The sequence below is a fragment of the Micromys minutus genome (genome assembly GCF_963924665.1).
Source record: "Micromys minutus genome assembly, chromosome: 2".
NCBI lineage: Eukaryota > Metazoa > Chordata > Mammalia > Rodentia > Muridae > Micromys > Micromys minutus.
The window spans coordinates 57486531-57508067 of NC_137971.1; the positions used below are offsets into that span (position 1 = coordinate 57486531).

General features: G+C 45.2%; 1 protein-coding gene across 3 annotated transcripts; it reads left to right on the forward strand.

Moving 5' to 3' along the window:
• Positions 1-6705: 6705 nt before the first annotated feature.
• On the forward strand, positions 6706-7422 carry LOC308417137 (uncharacterized protein; the record flags this gene model as incomplete). Of its 3 annotated transcripts, none has more annotated exons than XM_080912269.1 (2): positions 6706-6883; positions 7016-7422. In XM_080912269.1, 2 exons carry the CDS (start codon positions 6706-6708, stop codon positions 7420-7422), a joined length of 585 nt encoding a protein of 194 aa, XP_080768395.1. The 3 variants fall into 3 exon arrangements, with proteins under 3 accessions (XP_080768395.1, XP_080768396.1, XP_080768394.1); XM_080912270.1 differs by having other exon boundaries at positions 6706-6853; XM_080912268.1 differs by having other exon boundaries at positions 6706-7422.
• Positions 7423-21537: the final 14115 nt, after the last annotated feature.

Here is a 21537-nt window from a genome sequence, read left to right on the forward strand (position 1 = left end):
TGTACTGGCCATAGGCTTCATGTGGTTTCCCTCAATCACAACTAGGGAAGCTTTGTGTTTTGTTGTTCCCTGACCACTTCCTGATTCTGTGGTCCTGTGGCATTTTTCTCTGCAGTATCACAAGGCACACATCTGATTCATTCCCCTGGAGGAAGTATACATTACAATCCTCAGGCATGCCCCTACTCTATCCCTTCTCTAGTTTGCTTCTTCAACTCTTCTAATGGACAAAACCACATTCCTGTGCTTAGTTAAAAATGTCAGGGGGGAACCACCCCCTGCCTTCACCCATACTCATTTTTCTGCTTCTCTGACTGTGAGCTCTGCCCAGCAGGGCTTTCTTCCTGGGAAAGTGGGAGAAGTTCCCATCTTTGTCTGTTAAAATTGTATTAAATTCCCAATTTAATAAAAGATTCTTTGTTCACTACAGACAATTTTGTCCATGGTATCTGTTCTAGTTTCTTTTCTGCTACTGCAATAAAACACTCTAACCAAGAGGAACTTAAGAGAGGGTCAATTTTGCTTACACTTCCAGGTCACAGGCCATCCTTTAAGGAAGTGTAGGAATTCAAGCAGGAACTTGAAGCAGAATTCATGGAGGAATGCTGTTTGCTAGCTTCTTCACAGGATCATGCTCACTAGCTTTCCTGTATAGCCCATGTCAACCTGCCTAGGGAATGGTGCTGCCCATAATGAGCTGGACCCTCCTACAACAATTAATAATCATACAATCTCCCACAGACAAGTTCACAGGCCATTCTTGCCTGGGCAATCCTTCAGCTGATACTGTCTTCTCAGGTGACTTATAGGCTGTGTCAGAATGACAGTGAAAGCTAACTGTGACCGTATGATTCTTTCTCAGCCCCCTTTCTTCATATCACAGCACTTTTCAGTGTTTTATTCACTCCAGGAAATCTATACCCAGTCAACAGGTGTGAACATATACTATCCACTTCTGTCCTCAGCCCAGAGGCATACAAATCCCCTCATATGGTCCTAGTAGGTAACTGACATTTTGGAAGGGGGAGCTGGAATAGAATGTTTGCCTTGACTTAGGGTCCTGAGATTTAAGACGCAGTTGCCTTGATTTAGTAGATGGATATGAGGCCTCTTCATTTTCACACTGGTCTCAGTTTCCCCAACTAAACAACAGAGAGATAGCAAGGTGAAGTCTAAGTCCTTGCATCATTACATAGTCTCTGTGCTGTAGGAAGGAGTCCACAGGATTCCTTCAGACCACTACCATACAGATCTGCTTTCTGAGACTGACAAGCACTTGGGATTGCCAAGGTCCAGGAACCCATAAAGTGATGGGTGAGTTAAGCAGATCGTCACAACACACAACAGTGACCCTTATACATGAATATAATCTAAGATGTTCACCAAACCTCCTCACCCTTTCAAATAATCAAACCCTAATCTGAATGTTGTCATGAAAGTTGCCTACATTTTAGGTCTTGTATTGGTCTGTTCCATGTTACTAGCACAAAACACTGGAGGCTGGCTAGCTTGACCAAGAAGTGTTGACACATACTTTGGTTGCAGAGCATGGAGAAATCAAGCTAGTACTTGGTTTGAAGTTTCCCCTTCAGTGGCTAGCCCTTCTGGTACTAGATGGTGCCATGCAGGTTGCTAGGGGAGACCTGTCACCGGTGATCTTACTCTGTCAACCTGCTAGTAAATACATAGATATCTACTGGTGCAGTACCGGCATGAGTCTTTGAAAGTATCCAACAGCTTTCTGATTGGATTTAAGGTTCCTTAGTCAGGAAGATATTTACATCTGGTATCGTAAACCTGGTCAAAAGCTCACAGTTGGGAAGATCATAGGACCTAGTGGGAAAGCTGCTGCTACTATTGTATTACATCAACATAATGCAGCCATCAAACTACCTTCGGAATATGTTTGTGCCTGTAAATTGGCATTGTCAATAGCTTTGATCAGAGAATCTTCTTTTTACAGAGACTCATAATTGGTAAGTTTTGGGAATCAGTGACTGTTGAATGTTCAACCCTAAATGGGACATTTAGATCATCTCTTCAAAGGTTCGGGAAACACTGAGGAAGGGCGGTTGAGAAAGGATGTACAATCAAGAGGAAGGGGAGACTGTGGAATGCCAGCCTCCATGCACATGGCCACTGCACTTTTGAACCCTCAGCAGCTGTGATCAGCTGTATGAGACCTGCACACAATTGGGTTTGACACTTCTTGGCTATGGGGAGAGCAACTCACAAGACCCCACTCTCCTTGAGGATATAAGGCAGTTAATGGTTGCTTAGAGTTACCCAGGCTCCTATAAGCAATTCTAACTAAACTCATTGGGTCACAAAAAGAGCATGAAAATATAAGAACAGCTCATCAGAAGTTTGAGGGGGCAAGACTACAAATCCATGGAAAATACTTTATTAAAAAGATAATCGCACTGCATGCCTTTAATCCCAGCACTTGGGAGGGAAAGACAAATGGATTTCTGTAAGTTTAAAGCCAATCTGATCTACAGATGGAGTTCCAGGACAGTCGGGGCTACACAGAGAAACCCTGACTCAAAATAATAATAATAACAACAACAAACAATAATGTTGATTATCAGTGTAGAAGATCTAATAGAATCTGCAATCGCATATGAAAATTAACTAATGAATTTAAGGTCAATTTAAAGAAACCAATCCTAGAAAGAAGAAAAAGAGATTGTCTTAGTCAGCGTTTCTATTCCTGCACAAAACATTGTGACCAAGAATCAAGTTGGGGAAGAAAAAGTTTATTCTGCTTACACTTCCACATTGCTGTTCATCACCAAAGAAGTCAGGACAGGAACTCACACAGGGCAGGAACTTGGAGGCAGGAGCTGATGCAGAGGCTGTGGAGGGATTCTACTTACTGGCTTGCTTCCCCTAACTTGCTTAACTTGCTTTCTTATTCAACCCAGGACTTCCAGCCTAGGGATGGCACCACCCACAATGCCCCCTTCCACCCTTGATCACTAATTGAGAAAATGCCTTACAGCTGGATCTCATGGAGGCATTTCCTCAAGGCAGGCTCTTTTCTCTATGATAACTCCAATTTGTGTCAAATTGGCACAAAACCAGCCAGTACAGAGATGGAAATTTTGGTTTTACCCTCATTAAACTAGTGTGAAAACCATGTGAGTAAATTTAACAAAATCTTTTATTTAACTGTGTAATAAATACTACAAAATAATGCTAAAGTGGATTCAAATAAAAATAGAGAACGCCTATGACTATGAATCAGTATACCCAATACTGTGAATTCTCTCCAAACTGATCTATAAATTTGGTATCCCAATTAAAAACCAAGTAAATATTCTTGTAAATTTTGTTTAATTGATGCAGCTATTCAGAGAGGAAAGGGAAGGCAGTCCAACAAAGGGCTACCCATGCAGGGTAACTTGGGAAAACTAAAAATATGTTGAATGATGAAATGTTAAGGCCTAGGAATCTATTACCTGGATAACCAGCCATTATAAGGAAACTTTATAATATGTCTTTGTTTTTACTAGGAAACTATTTAATGTCAAGATTGATTACATATTTTGTTACGTTTTGTGCCCTTGTAAGCCAACCATGATAGAAGTCAGTAGACTGTTTTATGTTGTTACCCCCAATAAGCTTGGACCCAAACCAACCACCCAACAACACCCAAAAAGCACCTGTGTATAAGCTTTTATGGTATAAGCTGCCCTTGGGATGGACCTCAACATAAGAGAGATAATTGCACCAATATAAGAAACTATTTGGAATAAGACTTCCATTTTGAGTAGTGTTGCATATAATTTTCAAAATGTCACACTTGCTCTGGCTAGTTTCTGGGACTAGCAGCCACTCACCTGCCATCTGGTTGACCTCCTTGGCTAGCTAAGCTGAGATCCCGGCTATGTTCTGAGAACAGCTGCGGCCTGTATTCCAAAGAGTGCCGCCTATTCCTCCTTGCCAAGTGCTGTATTCTGGCCTCTAAGAGCATTTCACACATGTGGTGTACAGACAGATATGCAGGCAAAACACCCGTGTACACAAAACAAAATATTTTTTAAAAAAGACTGAGTCATAAAAATAGATAAGTTAAATTATTTCTATGCTGGTCTGATACTATAGTAAACACCATAACCAAAAGCAAGTTAGGAAGGAAAGAGTTTATTTCATCTTATATTTTATAGTCCATCATGAAGGGAAATTAGGGTAGGACTTGTAGGCAGGAACCTGGAGACAAGAATTGAAGCAGAGGCCATGGAAGAATGCCACTTACTGGTTTGCTCATTATGGCTTGCTGAGCCTGTTTTCTTATGAAACCCAGGACCATCTGCTCAGGAATGACCCGCCCACAACAGGATGGATCTTCCCACTTCAATTAACAAGAAAGAAAAGGCTCCAAAGACGTTGTCGCAGACCAGTCTGCAGGAGTTAGTTCTTCAGTTGACATTGTCCAGGTGTGTCAGGTTGACAGCTGAAGGTAACTATGATATTATCCAAATGAAAAAAGAATGTATTCTTTAAAGAATCAAGGACAGGCTGGGAGGGAGATAATGACTGGACTGTAATAAAAGGTTAAAGATTATATATATAATATTATATATAGAGAGAAGTGGGGGAGAGGAGGGAGGGAGGGAGAGAGGGAGACAGAGATAGAGAGAGATAAAAGTATTATATATACATGAAAAGATATTTAATATCATTTAATATAATTCAACATCAGGGAACTTAAAGCCAGGAGACCTGTCAGAATTAGGAGGTTAAAAAAAAATCACAATAGCAAATATTAACAAGGATATGGGGCCACCGAAGCTCTGCCCTCTCTAGCTGCTATAGGGGTACAACCCACTGGAACTCTGGAATTACTCTGACTATTCCATTACACTGTTCCATTATTCCAATTATACTATTCCAGTATTCCAGTATACCTAACTGTCTGTCAAGAGGTGAATGAAGAAATGGAGTCTATAGTGGAATATCACTCAGTACTACAAAGAAAGAAACTGTATGTACCAACACAGACTCATCTCAGAGGGGTTGTACTGAAGAAATGGGTTTAGCATGAAAGAGCAGAAACACTCTGTGAAATCACTCAAGGCTCTGTAATGATAGAAAGAAAACTTCCAGGTCCAAGGAGGGTGAGGGTTAGCAACAAAGCGATGTTGTCAAACTCCGCTGAAGTGAGCAGGACACATCTAATGAGAACTCACAGAGGTATTGTCAGAATCATAGACTGTGTGTGTCAAATGGAATGAGTATCAGAAATTGCTCATAAGAGCCATTGACAGAAAGAGATAGATAGATGACTGGTAGGTAGATGGTAGATATATTCTGTGATGATTTGAATATGCTTGGCCCAGGTAGTGGTACTATTAAGTGTGGCCTTGTTGGAGTAGGTGTGTCACTATTTGTGTGGGTTTTAAGACCATCATTCTGGATGCCTGGAAGCCAGTCTTATCCTGTTTGCCTTCAGAACATGATATAGAACTCTCAGCTCTTCCTACACCATGCCTGCCTGGATGCTGCCATGTTCCCACCTTGAAGATAATGGTCTGAACCTCTGAACCTGTAAGCCAGCCCCAATTAAATGTTGTTCTTTTAAGGGTTGCCTTGGTCATGGTGTCTGTTCACAGCACTAGAACCCTAAGACACATACATATGTGATAGATATATAGATTGATAGATGAATAGATATGGGTGATATATATAATGATTGCTGATAGATTTAAATTAATAGGTGACAAATGAAATAGGTAGATGATAAATAGATAATATATAGATATGAGATAATGGGTGAATAGTTGATAAATAGATATTAGCCACTCCACATCATTAAATACTCATCATAGTAATATTTGATTTCCAAATGCTATACTCTATATTACTATCTGGTAATTACAGAATTATGGTGCAACTTGATTCAGAAATATATTACCAAAGACAGTACTGGGGGGGTCCATCTGAGCATCATGGACAAACATGGGGTTGTCAGTGGTTCCTCTGGAAGCTCTGAAGGAAAGTCTGTTTCCTGACTCTTTCAGCTCCTCACAGATGCCAATGATTCTTGGTATGGAATTCCCATCACTTGATTCTTTGAGTCTCCCTGCTTTATCTATACATCTTTCTCTTCCGCTGGTGTCAAATCTCTTTCTACTAAGAATGCACCCAAGTGCCTGTGGTCCATCCAGATGACACAAGTGATACAATCTCAGTTTACAGAGTTCTATAAAGTCTCTAATTCCAAACAGGATAACTTTTACAGGTGTCATAATGAGGGTGTCATGTCTAGGGACATTAATTATTCTAACAAGTGAACCTAGGAGGGAAATACAAATAGAGCTGGTTTAGAAGAACCTGGACATGATACTGTCACCCCCCCACAAGTCGCATGCAGTCAACAAATGGCAGGTGACCACAATCCAAGAGCATCTATAAAGAAAATACCACCGTTAATATAAACAAGGAAGAGCTCAAATTTGGAAACCTAAGAAAAACCACCAGTGCATGCAGTTAACAGACAACAAATAAACAAACAAGGAAATAGATACAGCAAACAAAACTACATCAAGGAAAGAGCCTGAAGACACAAGGAAGTGACCAAGGGCCCAGCAATATCCTGGGCAGGTATATAAAGGCCCAGGCTCAGGAGGCTCACATCTGCACACCTTCCTCTCCACCTTCTCCTCTTACCTACTCCATCCTCAACCAAACACCAGAACCATGACCTGCTGTGGCTGTTCAGGAGGCTGTGGCTCCAGCTGTGGGGGCTGTGGCTCCTGCTGTGGGGGCTGTGGCTCCTGCTGTTGTAAGCCTGTGTGCTGCTGTAAGCCCGTGTGCTGCTGTGTACCCACCTGTTCCTGCTCCAGCTGTGGTGGATGCAAGGGAGGCTGTGGCTCCTGTGGGGGCTGCAAGGGAGGCTGTGGCTCCTGTGGGGGCTGTGGTTCCTGTGGGGGCTGCAAGGGAGGATGTGGTTCCTGTGGGGGCTGTGGGTCCTGTGGGGGCTGCAAGGGAGGATGTGGTTCTTGTGGAGGCTGTGGCTCCTGTGGGGGCTGCAAGGGAGGCTGTGGCTCCTGTGGGGGCTGCAAGGGAGGCTGTGGCTCCTGTGGGGGCTGCAAGGGAGGTTGTTGTCAATCCAGCTGCTGCAAGCCCTGTTGCTGCCAGTCCAGCTGCTGTAAGCCCTGCTGCTGCCAGTCCAGCTGCTGCAAGCCCTGCTGCTCCTCAGGCTGTGGTTCTTCCTGCTGTCAGTCCAGCTGCTGCAAGCCCTGCTGCTGCCAGTCCAGCTGCTGCAAGCCCTGCTGTTGCCAGTCTAGCTGCTGCAAGCCCTGCTGCTGTCAGTCCAGCTGCTGCAAGCCCTGCTGTTGCCAGTCCAGCTGCTGCAAGCCCTGCTGCTGCCAGTCCAGCTGCTGTGCCCCCGTGTGCTGCCAGTGCAAGATCTGAGATATCGGACAATCTAGTCATCAGTTGAGTTCTTCCGGTCTCTTTGATGGGTTAGGGTGGGGTGGGGTTGGCTTTTATCAGTGTTCACAGAGCACTCCCTCTGATATCCCTTCTCTGAGATGCCCTTTCTCAGAAACATGGTCTTCTCTACTACTCAGCCACGGAGGTTAGTGGCCCCAGCGACTTTCTGACTCTTCCTTGGTCAGTGTCCACATCTCCCAGGTGTTTGATATTCACGGTCTGCAGCACCTGGTGAAGGACACCTATGCCTGGATTCTTAACAGGAAAAAGCCCTGCGCTGGCCACACCGCACCATTTCCTCCTGACAGCACGGACCACATGGGTTCCCCCTTCATGCCATTTTCATACCTGTGTCCTGAACACATTCATATTTTCCTTCAATAAAGTCATCTCTGCATGACAAATTAATCCTGCGTCCAGTGTAATAATTTTACGTCCTCTGTGTGTGTACTGAGTGGCAAGTTCACTGTCAGTAGGCTCCTGGAAGACTTAGGAGGTCTCTGTTGGAACTGCAAAGTGTGACCACCGGGAGGGTGCAGTGCTCGGTTTGCCTTTGATGCTCCTTGCAAACTGGTAGGTGATACTCAGGTGAAAGAACATGGCCTTTTTCTACATCTCAGGGTATTTCCACAGTCCTCCTGTCAGGACTCCTCTGAGCCTCATCGCCCTGGGCTCAGGTTACTCTGTACCTTGCAGAAGGAATACATAAGGGTAGACATTATTCACCCCCTCTGAGGGAGGCTGAGACCTCCTTTGGATGCTAAGTCTGGGGCCTCCCATTACCCTACTTGGACCATCAAGGCTTTGTGAAACATGATTCCTGGTGCTTCCTTCCCTGGAAGTGCCCAGTCAGGAAACAGACAACAGGGTAGCCATGCTGACCATACTGTACAGGAGATACAAGAGGCCAGAGGGTAGGCTCAGATTCCCTTCTAGAATGTACAGGATATGAGTCGGGGTGGATTCCAGAAGAGAAAAGTGATAACCACAAACACCATGATCATTGCGGTAGAATGTTAGCCAGTGACCACTGCTGGGGTGGCATAGGCCAGGGAGGGCCTGGATCAGATTTGACCCACATATTGTAGAGCAGATCAATAGCTGATATATCCTAAGTCCTGAATGAGGAGGGTCAGAGGCTGAGCTCTCCACCCAGTGCACACAGGCCTCAAGGTATGCAAAGAAAGCACCAGAACCCTGCTCAGAGCATTAACCACTGCAGAAGTTCTCAGGTGTGAAAAGGACACACAGGAGCTCTCCACACTCGTGGCTGGCAGCAGACAGAAAGCCACTGTGTCAGAAAGGAGATTGGCTTCAGAATCACACCAACATGCCACACCACCTCATGATTGTGTCTAGTCACGTCCTCCAGCAAGACCCTGATGGTACAGATGAGACTGGGGATGTCAGCAGAGAATGTTAGTCAGATGTGGCCAGGCTGAGAACGGAGGCCACATAGGAGCTGCTGCAGACATAGAAACAGAGAAGCCAGCAGGCTATATTGCTAGCTACCACCCCCAAAGAGGGCCACCAGCACCATGAAGGACAAGACCACCTGCTCAAACCTCAACCTCTCATGTCTTTGATTGCAACCTCCATGAATCCTAGTGTTTCTGTGTCATTGTTCAAGCCTATCTCCCAGGGGAGGGGAGGGATGAACTCAGCCATGTAGCTACCCCAGCCATCTGGGCACATCTGTGAAGACAAGGGCTCAGGGCTTACCTAGCTGCTACCCTTGATCCCCAGGCTCCTAGTCCAGTTCCTGAGTTTAGTGGAGTCCAGAAGAGGAACAGCAATCTGTGGCTGTCTGCTTTCCAGATCCTTGGCTGCTGTGACTGATCTGGGTCTCTGGATATTTTTATTTTTGATACTCCCAGCCAGTGTGTATCCCTGCAGCTAGACCCACTTTGTACTCACAAAAGATAGATCTAGGGTCTGCTAAAAATTTTTTTTAATTGGTAGACGGCTTGAATTACAAACAAGAGGACCTGAGTCCAATCCCCATATAAAAAAGCCAGGCTGAGCAGATGGCTCAGAGGAGAGCTGCTCTTACACACGACTGAAGTTTAGTTTCCAGCTCCTATGCAGGAATATCACAACTATCACAACTACCTTAACCCTAGCTCCAAGGGATCTGAAACCTTTATCTACCATTCACATATATTCATATATATATTAGAGACACATGTACATGGCACACACACATATAAATTAAAGCCACAGTCACATACTCACAGTTTCCTCTCTCTTTCTCTCTCTCTTTCTCTCTCTCTTTCTCTCTTTCTTTCCCTCTCCTTCTCTCACTCTTTCACTCTCTCTCTCTGGCACACTGGCATATGCACACATATACACACACACAAAATAAAATACTAACTTTTAAAGTGAGGTGGCATGGTGGTATGTGCTTATAATTCCAGAGCTAGGGAGGTTGAGAAAAAAGAGGACCCCTGGGACTCACTGGCCAGTCAGCCTACTCAGAGAGTTCAAGGCCAGAGAGAGACACTGTCTCAAAAACCAAGATGGACAGCTTCTGAGAAAGGACAGCTTAGGCCTGCACAAGCACAGATGGATGGATGGGATGGATGGATGGATGGATGGATGGATGGATGGATGGATGGATGGATGGATGGATGGGTGGGTGGATGGATGGATGGGGAGGTGGATGGATGGATGGATGGATGGATGGGTAGGTAGATGGACAGACAGGACAGTAAATTCTATATGAGGATACAGAGAGAAGACTGTCTGAAAGCCAGCAGGAGATGACTTGGAAGGTGCCAGCCCTGAAGCATCTCCATCTTGACCCTCGAGTCTCAAGTACATGGGCTAATGGGCCTCTAATCCTAAAACCATCGGCTATGTTGGTTGCTACAGTAGCTCCAGTCAATACCATGGGTGTGATAAGAGCTAGACAGACCCAACTGAGGGAGGTCAGACTGGTGGGGTCAACCTGGCCTTACAATGCAAAGTTACATAGTCCGTGTTTGTAGAAGCTCCTGAAACACTGAGCTGATAAATAAATAAATAAATAAATAAATAAATAAATAAATAAATAAAAAGACAAAGCAAACAGTTTTGTTCGGGAAAGCCAGAGCTGAGCTTGGAGTCTGACCGAAACTTGGGTGGATTCATCTCTCAGATGTTGAGAGCATGTCTGAGACTGTGTATGAAACCCCCTCCTTTCCAAGAGTACACCACCCTCTAGGTCCCTGTTTCTATTACAACGAACCAACCTAGTTTTTCCCACCCTCCCCTGTAGCCTATACCTCCTTCTCTGAGATTATTGAGGGTTGCAGATCCAGCTCAGATGTAATCTGGTCGTATGACTAGGCACAGGGCTGGAGATGTACAGCGTTTTTAGAAACAATGGCATCAGCATGTCAGAACATTGATGGGACTGGCTGAAGAAGGTGAAATAGGACTTTCCACACTAGGACACCAGGAAGGTACAGCTGGGCTGTGTCTCCTGCCCCTGCAAGAAGAAAGGGACATATAAATAAAACAGTCTCAGCGAGAAAAGGTGATGCCTCCTCCACCAAGGTCGCAGGTAACCTTGATAGGTTCTCAGTCAGTCAGTTCAGACCAAAGCTCACCACGGAGTTCCACAGCACAGCAGTACCATTAGGTGGTATCTCTGTCCCCACAGAGACCCCACCTCTGGAAATGCCACTTCCCAGATGGGCTGGAACTTGGCTATCCAGGGCAGACAGAGCAGACTGAGTGCCGAGACTGAGAAGCCCGGATGGTGTTCAAACAGAGACCGCTTAAACAGCAGATCAGCTCATCCAGACTGAGAGGTGCTCTGGATCACACGTGAGCCTCCAACCCCCTCCTCTTACTGATTTCTTTTCTGAAACAAGATTCCTCATAACCCAGGCAGGCCTTGAGCTGGCTGGGTAACCGAGTATGACTGGGAACTCTTGACCCTCCTCTATCCACCTCCCAAGTGCTAGGATTGCAGGTATGCACCAGTTCACCTGTTCTATGCAGTGACAGGTTTGAACCCCGCAGTTCATACAAGGCAAGCAAGCACTCTACCAACTGAGCCATCATATCCCTTCATCCTTATTTGAGTAGAAACATACACGGTGTCATGGGAACAGCTCAGCCATGTTCAGCACATCTCCAGTATTTTGCAGCCAACGCCCTGCAGAACCCCTAACTATCCATCACTTCTAAACTATCTCCACCAGCAGCCTCTTTCCATCCCCCTGAATCCACCATTATGCTTCCTGTTTCTGGGCCTTTTCTACTTCAGACAGATTGTGTAAATGGAACCACAGCTGTGGCCTTCTTTTTTTTTTTTTTTTTTTTTAATCGGGGAGTTGTTTTTGCTTTGTGTTTTAAGACAAGGTATGGCTATGTGTCCAAGCTGACCTCGAATTTGCAATCATCCTGCCTCAGCCTCTCGAGTGCTGGAGTCATGAGTGATGCTTGATTATTTTGGCCTCTGATTGGCCTCTGGCTTATTGTATAGCTAAGAATAAATTTGAACTCATAATCTCCTCCTGCCTCTACCTTTGCACGTGCTGGAATTACAGGTATGTACTAGCAAGCCCAGATTTCATGAAATTTTAAATTCCAGAAAAATATATCTCAAGATTGAGATAAAACGGATAAAAAGAGAATAGGGAGCGGGAAGCTGGAGACGGCTGAGCTGATAAAGTACATGCCGTATGTGCACGAGGGCCTGAGTTTTAATCCCCAGAACCTACGTGAAAAGCTGAGCATGGGGGCTCGCATCTGTAATCTAAGCACGGGAAAGACAGAGACAGGACACCGGGAGCGCACCAGTCAGTCAATCTCGCTAAACCTGCAAGTTCCCAGTACCGTGGAATACCCTGTCTCGAAAACTGAGGTACACATACCTCTGACCTTCACGGGAATATACACAGATGCACACATGAGCCCTAACATAAATGCACACACACACACACACACACACACACATTCCCACACACCACACATGTCCACACACACACACACACACACACACACACATTCCCACACACCACACATGTCCACACACACACACACACACACACACATTCCCACACACCACACATGTCCACACACACACACGGAAAGAAAAAGAAACGAATAGAAGCATATTCCCTCCTAGTTGGAGGACCTTGGCATCCTGTGGCCGCCATGGCAGCCAGTGTGCTCTGGTGAATTCCTATCCTTTGTCAAGCATGCTATGGGCACTTCTGCCAGGGGATGAGTCTTGATGCTGGTGACCAGTCCTCAGTGTCTTTGGGTCTTCCTGAGCCTCCTGTGGACGACTCACAAGTCAGGGTTCAGATCTTTATCAGAACCTTCGCTTCTCATCATCCCATACACCCCCCCAAACCAAGAAGGCTCCCCAAAAGACGTTTCCGTCTCTGTACCAGTACCCATCTCTCACCCTGACATCCAGAGCAGCCTCAGCAAGCTGGAGGGTTTTGAAATGGGATCAAGTATTCAGGGAGTTCAGATGGACTGGCATTCATGAAATAAAGAGTGCTTGCCTAGCTGCACAAACCCCTGGGTTTCATCTGCAGCACACTGTAAACATGGTATATTAGCACACGTCTCATTCAACACTTGGGAAGTGAGGACTTGTAGAACAGAAGTTCAAGGTCATCCTCAGATCCATAACATTTTAAGTCCCTCAGGAAAAACCTAAAAACTATAGTCTTTAGATATTTCTGTAAGTCCACTCCCCACCTCTAGGCTCCACTGGGGCAGATTGTCTGTCCACCCTACTTAGTTTGCACAAGATCAGTGAAAGACTAATTTTTTTGTTCGTTTGCTTGCTTGCTTGATTAATTGATTGTTTGTTGAAGCAGGGTTTCTCTCTGTAGCTGTCCTGGAACTCACTCTATAGGTTAGCTGGCCTCAAACTCAGAGATCCACCTGCCTCTCTGTCTTCCAAGTGCTGGGCTAAAAGGTATTTGCCGACGCCACCTGGCAAAAGACAATTTCATTCCCAAGAATTTTAACCTGACAATCAACCAGTCGATTAGTTTACTATAATTAAGTTCCTGTCCAAGTCAACTGAGAGGTACTTTCAGGAATCTGGCCACTGGGACGCACCAGACCTTTTAGAACACACACTTAAAGGAACTGAACCACAGCTGGAGACGGCATGCGCCACCTGGTGGAGAAGATGGGAAGCACATGCCAGCGCTGCCCACCTACTGCTGAGGAAGCCGAACTAGGTGAGGCTTTGTTTCAGCCGCTTCCGTCACAGATGTTAGCGAGAAATGTAAAGAAAATACAGTTTCTTCTATCAGAAATGATAGCGATGAGATGACTTTGGAAATGTATCTATTGTCTCTTGAGTATGTTCCTTGGGAAAAGCCTTTCTCCAGCATTTAAGACAAGCAAGCAAGGGAGTAAGTATCTTGTTCAGCCAGGCCTTCTTCCTCTGTCATTAATAAGTACTGGCTCTGGAGGCTACAAGAGCAATGGCCTGAAGGAATTGGCTTGAATAGTACTGTGGGTTTGAAGAGGGAAAAGGAAAGCTGAGAACTTTGGATTTTCATCCCAGATGTTCTGACTGTTTCTATGACAGAGAGAATGTAACCAAACTGCCTCACCTCTGGGACTGAATCTTCCCTTGACGGCCGAGATAGTTCCTGCAGAAGCAAATAGAAAACTGCAAAGCAAACAAAGAAAACTACTTAAGAGACTCGGTTTTCTCAGTTAAGCACACTGGGGAATCGTAAGTGTGCAAATCCATGAAGACTGCTAAGCATGGATTTCATCGTGGTTGACTTTAGGAGGAAACGGAAGCCCAGAGAGATGTGGATAACAACTCCCTCTAATAGAGAGGGGCTCTCCCAGGCGTGCACCTGCAGCCAAAGGCTGACTTGGTTTTGCTCCTCGGCCCCTGTGTTTACTCAGTTTTGCACCTACACCGCTTGTTGACTTGGTCACAGACCTGGACACCTGGGTATGCATTCATACCCTGACGTGCTTCTTCGAGTGAGCCTGTCCTTTTTCTCACTTTCATCCTCAAGTTGCTTGTTACTTCCCTTAAAACCTAATTTGGGGGGCTGGAGAAATGGCTCTGTGGTTAAGAGAACTGACTGCTCTTCCAGAGGTCCTGAGTTCAAATCCTCAGAAACCACATAGTGGCTCACAACCATCTGTAATCGGATCTGATGCCCTCTTCTGGTGTGCCTGAAGGCAGTACATAAAACAAATGGATAAATGCTTTAGAAAAAGCAGTTAATCTGCGCAGCCTCTTTGATCTTTCATCTTAGAAAGCTGATGTGATATAGCAAGAGAGGACATGTGAAAACAGTATCTGAGGCTCGATGATTTAAGGCAGTCTCCAGAGAGATGCCCTGAATTCAGGTGAAGCAGTAGGCATAAAATTCTATGAGCTGCATCCTCTGCTCCATCACAGTCAGTAGAACATCTCTGCTCTCCTATCCTTGGGGCTTTCTAGATGACAGCAAGCCTGCTCACCTTGGATGTCCCGATGTCTGTCAAATCTGATCACCTAGATGATCTGAGTCCACAGAATCTGAGTCTTGTGGGCTATGCCCTGCTTACTTAATTGCTTTTTGCCCTTAATTCTGTAAACCTCACCAAATACATTTTTGTGTTTCTGATTTAATTTTCAACCTGCTTTCTGAGGATAGCTGTCTTGATATTTCTTCTGCCTAACGAATTCATTGCTTGTGAATTTGGCCTCATTCAAATTTTCCAGACATAGGCATGGTCTATCTCTTTTCTTTTCTTTTTTTTTTTTTTTTAAGCAAAACACACACACATAATTTGACAGAGGAACTTCAAGACAAAATAGCTCTGAAGTGTGGTCAGTGTTATAAGCTATCGTTATCCCCTTCTGTCATCCAGGGCTCAGAAAACTCAGGCCAGGTCACATGAGGACTGTAAATGTCACAGGACACTGACTAGGGAGCCATTAGGATCTACAGATGCTGTGGCTTCAGCCCCTGCTCTCGGTATTGCAAAAGTATCATGGCCCAATCTCTCCAATATGCATACCTGGTGACCAATGTCATATGTTATTCACAGACACAGAGGTCCAAGCCCAGGCTCCATCTCCATCAGGCAGCTACACACAGTTACACTGGTGCCTGAAACACAAACACAAAATGTGCTAGACTGTTCTCTATAGGAACACCATCTGTGAGCATCTGTCTCTTGCTATGGTTTCTGTTCTAGTTGCATTTCTATTGCTGTGATAAAAACACGCTGAACAAAAAAAACATGGGAAAGGAACGGGCTTATTCATTTTATTATTCCAGGTTACAGTCTGTCATAGAGAAGTCAAGGCAAGAGCTCAAACTGTTAATCACCACTAGTGAGAAGAAAGAAACAAATGCACTGTGCTGCTTGCTTGCTTGCTTGCTTGCTTGCTTGCTTGCTTGCTTGCTTGCTTGCTTGCCTGCCTGCCTGCCTTCCTACTAGCTAGTTTTCTTCACTCATATACAAATCAGGGACCACCCTAGGCAATGATGCCACCCACAATGGGCTGCACCTTTCTACATCAGTTAACAATCGAAACAATTCCCTATAGACACTTATGCCCAGAGGCCAACCAGATCTAGATAATTCCTCATTGAGATTGCCTTGATGTATGGTTCTAGGCTGTGCCAAGTAGATAGACAATTAAAGCTAACCTGCCTGCCTTGGTTCCCATGAGAGTGCCCTGCCCATGCCTATTGAACACCTACTAGACTGAAGGAAAGGGCAACTGTACTCTAGTTTCTGGACTTCATCACTTCCTTCCCTTTATCCTGTCAACCACAGCACTCTGCAGCACTGCCTTCACACACTTCGTGAAGTATTTCCTCTGCCTACTGGGTCTAAAATCCCTGGCTTCTACCAGCAGTCAACACTTTCCCTGAATCCTCTCTCTTCTCTAGCACAGACATCCTTGCCCACATCATAGGTTCCCCATCATCTGACTAGCTCTGTCTTCCCATGGATGAGCCTGGTTGCTACAGATTGCTTCCTGAACTTCTCCTTTGGCTGCTTTGTCTTGACAGTGCTGCTGCTGCACACAGAGAGTGATCAGTGTGACTCTACAGGTGGCCCCAGTGTGACACCCAACACTTCTTGTTCTTTCTCACTGGCCTTGTGTTTCCTTCTCCCTTTCCTTCTCACAGATGTTTGCATGGTTTCTACTTACACGGGGAGAACACCCATCTTGCACTGCCATGTCACTGGGGACCATTTTGTAGCTGGACCTGACCATGGCTTCTTCTGTTGACCTTTAGAAACCTTATAGACATTTGCAGACCACCAAAGATGTGACAGCTCACAAGACGCTCTCTAAGTTGCTCTAGGACATTTTACAAGGGAAGTGCAGAAGAATGAATTTGAGGTTCTTTTTTTTTTAGTTTATTTTACATCCTGCTCACTGTCCACTTCTAGTCACCCTCTCCCACAATCCTTCCCCCCTATTCCCCTCTCCCTTTCTCTTCTGAACAAGTGCGGCCCCTCCTGGGTATCCCCCCCCCACCCTGGCAATCAGCTCTTTGTGGCTAAGTGCATCCTCTCCCAGACAAAACAGCCCAGTTAGGAAAACATATCCCAGATACAGGCAATAGCTTTTGGGCTAGCCCCTGCTCCAGTTGTTCGGGACCCACACAAAGACCAAGCTGCACATCTGTTAAATATGTGCAGAGAGGCCTAGATCCAGCCCGTGTATGTTCTTTGGTTGATAATTCAGTCTCTGAGAGCCTCAAGGGATGGATTCAGACTCTTGGAGGAAGGCTATAACCAGCCATCCTCAACTAAAAACTGAACATCTGACTCTTCCTTGAGGTCCTGTGGGCCTTCACATCTCAGCAGAGGAATGAAGGATGCTACATCCCCTGTCCAGGTCTCCAGAGCTCTGGGAGCCATTGTGAGCTAGCAGTGATGATGAAACCAAATATCCTACCAGAGAGCCAAAATTTCCAGGAAGACCTCAGGATGCCCAAGAAGAAAATTCTCACAGGTCCAAGTATCTATGAACTTTAATTCCTTGAAGACAATAAACAGGTGAAGCTTTTGGAGACATGGGGTGAGTTGGAGAGGGTGTTTCATAAACAAGGGGAGACACTGAATGAGGTAACACAATAGGTCACTGTAGATGGTCGCCATGATTCAGAGCTCATAGGATGTAGTAAGAGCCTTCAACATAAACAACAGACTCACTCCTACTGACCTGAGAACCGCCAGCTTAGTGAGGACAGAATAGACCACAGCTGTGAGCAGAGGGCCAGCTGCTTCAGTAAGGGATGGGCTGGAATAAAGTATCAGAAAAAAAAAAGTGTATCAAGCCCAGAAGACTGAGGCAGGAGGATTGCTAGGAGTTCAAAGCCATCTCAAACTACATAGTATGTTTTAGACCCACCAGAGTTACACTGTGAGACCCTGTCCCCAAAAATAATAAAAAAGAAAGCATGGGCTGGGAGGGTGACACAGGCAGGAAAATACTTGCTTCCCAACAGGAAGACCTGTGTTGGATTCCAGGCATCCGTATGAAAGCTGGGTACAGTGATGTGCACCTGGAACTCAAAGCTGGAGACGCAGAAACAAGATACTTAGAGCTTGTTGGCTAGCCAGAATGGCTTAACTAGTGAGCTTCAGTGAGAGACTCTTTCTCAATAAGATGGGGCTTGACTGAGGAAGATACCTAATGTCAATCAACTTCTGGTCTCTACATACATGTACAAGAGTACATGTGTGTATATGTGCATGTCACAGAGAGACGGAGAGAGAAATTGAAACCACACCACACCTGTACCCCACACCTGCTTAACCAATGTTAGCAAAAATATGGGAACAAGGAACTAGGTCACTGCTGGTAGGAATTTAGGACAGTACTTAGGAGACTAACAATGAAAGTCCTATTTGACATTTCTTCACTTATGAAATCCTCCTTGCTCACAACATGTTAGGACCATATGAGCACCATTTGTAACAGCCAAGAAGTAGAACGAGCCTCAGCATCTACCAAACACAAATGAATAAGGAAGATACAGTCTACGCATATAGGAAAATGAATTTACACCTCAGATACCCTGACCTGTATGTGATGCTGAGAATGAACCTGGAGGACCCCATGCCAAACGTGGTAGCCCTATCTCTAAAGGTTTAGTGGTTAGAACATGTCAGTTTTATACCTCCAGAACAGAATGTCAGAGGGGCGTAAACTACAAAGAATGGGGAAAATCCCTTCCCAGACAGTTCTTTAGGCTGGAAAGCCTCAGATGCCACAGCTGGGATCCCATAGTGAGGCCCAGTAACAAACACCTCCAGCCTCAGCGACCAGGAGATTAAGATGGGAGGATCCTTTGAGGGCAGGAAGTTGAGGCAAGTCAGGGCAACACTGTGAGACTCTGAAGAAAGAGAGAGGTTGGGATGGAGGCTGCATGCTTCAGGTAAGATTCACTCACTGGTGCCATATTATAGAGTAGCCAATTGCTATCTGATTAGATTAAAGGCCTACCTCATAAGAGGGAGTTTATTCTTGGCCAGAAGTCCATGCTAGGGATAGGCCAAAGTTAGGGAGCTTATTACTGGTGTTTTGATAAATAAATATGTTTTAAAACTATCTGCTGAATATTGTGTTCATACACATAGATTAGTGGTCCTCCTCAACTTTGGTTAGAGAATTTTCTTTTTGTGAAGGGCAGTGACTAATGCAGAAACTCTTAACTGGTCAAAGTTTTGAGAATACGTGACTTTTAGATAATCAGCTCTAAAAGGGAAACCCATATCAAACCTCCCTCCCTTGTAAGACACAGGGACCATCACATAAGAGGGGACAAAAAGAACCTCAGAGCAGCGAGATGGGCGGCGCGCTGAGAAACTGCCTTCTGGACATAACAGGGATGTTGTACTCGTGAACTCATGATTCAGGGCCCAAGATCTGTAGGGCAATTGGACCATGCCACCCAACAGAAGAACTGCTAAGGTTGAGTGATCTCAGAAATGGGAATCTCAGGGGCTTAGATCAGCAGGAGTCGAGACACTCCCTGCCTATTTCTGTACCTGCTCTAGAACTGCCTTATGGACATGTAACCATGACACCCCACTGAGAGGACCATGGCAGTCAGATACATAAGGAAACACCTGGAGTCCTTCCCCAAGCAAATACAGCATCACCAACTTCTCAAACTGAGCAACAGGAAACACCCACCCCTAAATGTCACTCTACTCCCTCCCCAGTGTTTATATAGTCCCTGTTCACTAGGAATACAGCACACACAGTTTCACCGAGGCTCATTTGCAAGTGGCTGTCTTTACTGAGCTATAACAATTGACGAGCTCTCTCTCCCGAGGCATTTGTTGCTGGATCGTGGGCCTTCCTGGCTGGCTAGGTTTATGCTGCCGCTGCTACTCCTCCTGCAGTGGTAACCAATGAGAGACCCAGAACCTCAGCTACCTGTCCTGCGAAAGTGGCCCAAACCTCTTGGCTTCTCTTCTGAGAGCTGTGACATTTCTGGCATACCAGACTGGATCCAAGCCCTATGGAACCTATTTGTCCCGACAAAGGATGACAAAGATCCACAAACCTTACAGTGTTCCAACACAAATAGGTGTCATTGGCACTTGAAGGCTGACAGAGATGGAGAGTTATTTTTCTTCAGGAACATAGCCTCTGATAAGTTGTCCATGTTTCAGTAAACAGATTCCTACTCACGTTCATGCAGGTAAACCTATATAAAACTCAATGGATTATTAAAAATAAATAAGTAACAGGGCTTAGGGAGTAAAGGCACCTGTTACCAAGCATGATAACCTGAAACCAATTTTCAGTATCCACATAGTGGAAGAAAATAACTAACTCTTTCTACATATCCACTGACCTACACACACACACACATACACACACACACACACACACACACACACACACACACATACACACACACACACACACATACACACACACACATACACATACACACACATGAAATAAATAACTATGAGAAAATACAGAGACATGTTGGGATGAAGAATTACAGATAGAATGTGAGGGAGTAAAAGCATTATAAACATGAATGAAATTGTCAACAACAACAAAAAAACCCAATGTTTTATTATTTTTACAAATAAAAAAGAAAGCCACCCACATCTGGAGTGGCCCACTTGGCTATTTCTTCTCATGACAGGAAGGCAGAAACCACAGCACTGTACCTGCTAGCCCTTTTCACAGTAACAAGGATCCACTTATGAGAATGGAGACACCACCCCTGGGCCCATCTCAGCATAACTGCACTGGAGTAGTTTCCAGCACCTGAATTGGAGACACAGCCAGTTCTCAGCAGAAAGAACCTCTGCCCCATAAAACCCAGATGAGCACAGCGGCAAACTCTAACCGGCAACAGCCCCAGAGTGGGCACTGAGTGGAAAAGTGAGAAAATGCCCACTGGCCTGATAGGGAAAGGGATCCCGTTGTAGGTATGAAAATGGGGTAAGTTTGCACTCACAGGAGAACACGGGGAACACCTCCCCAAAAGACTGATGTAGGCATGAAGAAACCGAGGCAGAATAAGCCCAGGAGTGTCTTATTTAATTTGTGTGTGCCGTGTTTACAGAGACCAGCCAAGTGTCATCCCTACGACCAAGGCAATGATGCATTTGCTTTCTTCTTCAGTGTTTCCAATAAAACACCATGGGGGACTTGAAAACTAGAATGTAAAATAAATGTCACCAGGGAATAGTCAACAGTGAAAGTATGTACAGGTGACCAAGATGGTGTTCTTATTAGTCGCAATGTCAACAGTGACAGTAGACAACCATTACACTGGCCTCTTGAGGAATATCAATAACCGCCTGGAACCCAGGCTCCAACAACAGGGAGGAGACAAAAAAATAAAAAACAGGAACAGAAATATAAAAAACAAAAACAAAGAGAGGGAAGCTCCGCTGAGCCAGCAGGAAGCCATTCCAAGAGGGAAACTTGACAATCTGGAGGATCACAGAAATAGTCACAAGGAAGTGACTGCAGACAGACTCGCACCTGCCCTGGGCAGGTATATAAAGGCCCCAGGCTCAGGAGGCTCACATCTGCACACCTTCCTCTCCACCTTCTCCTCTCACCTACTCCATCCTCAACCACACACCAGAACA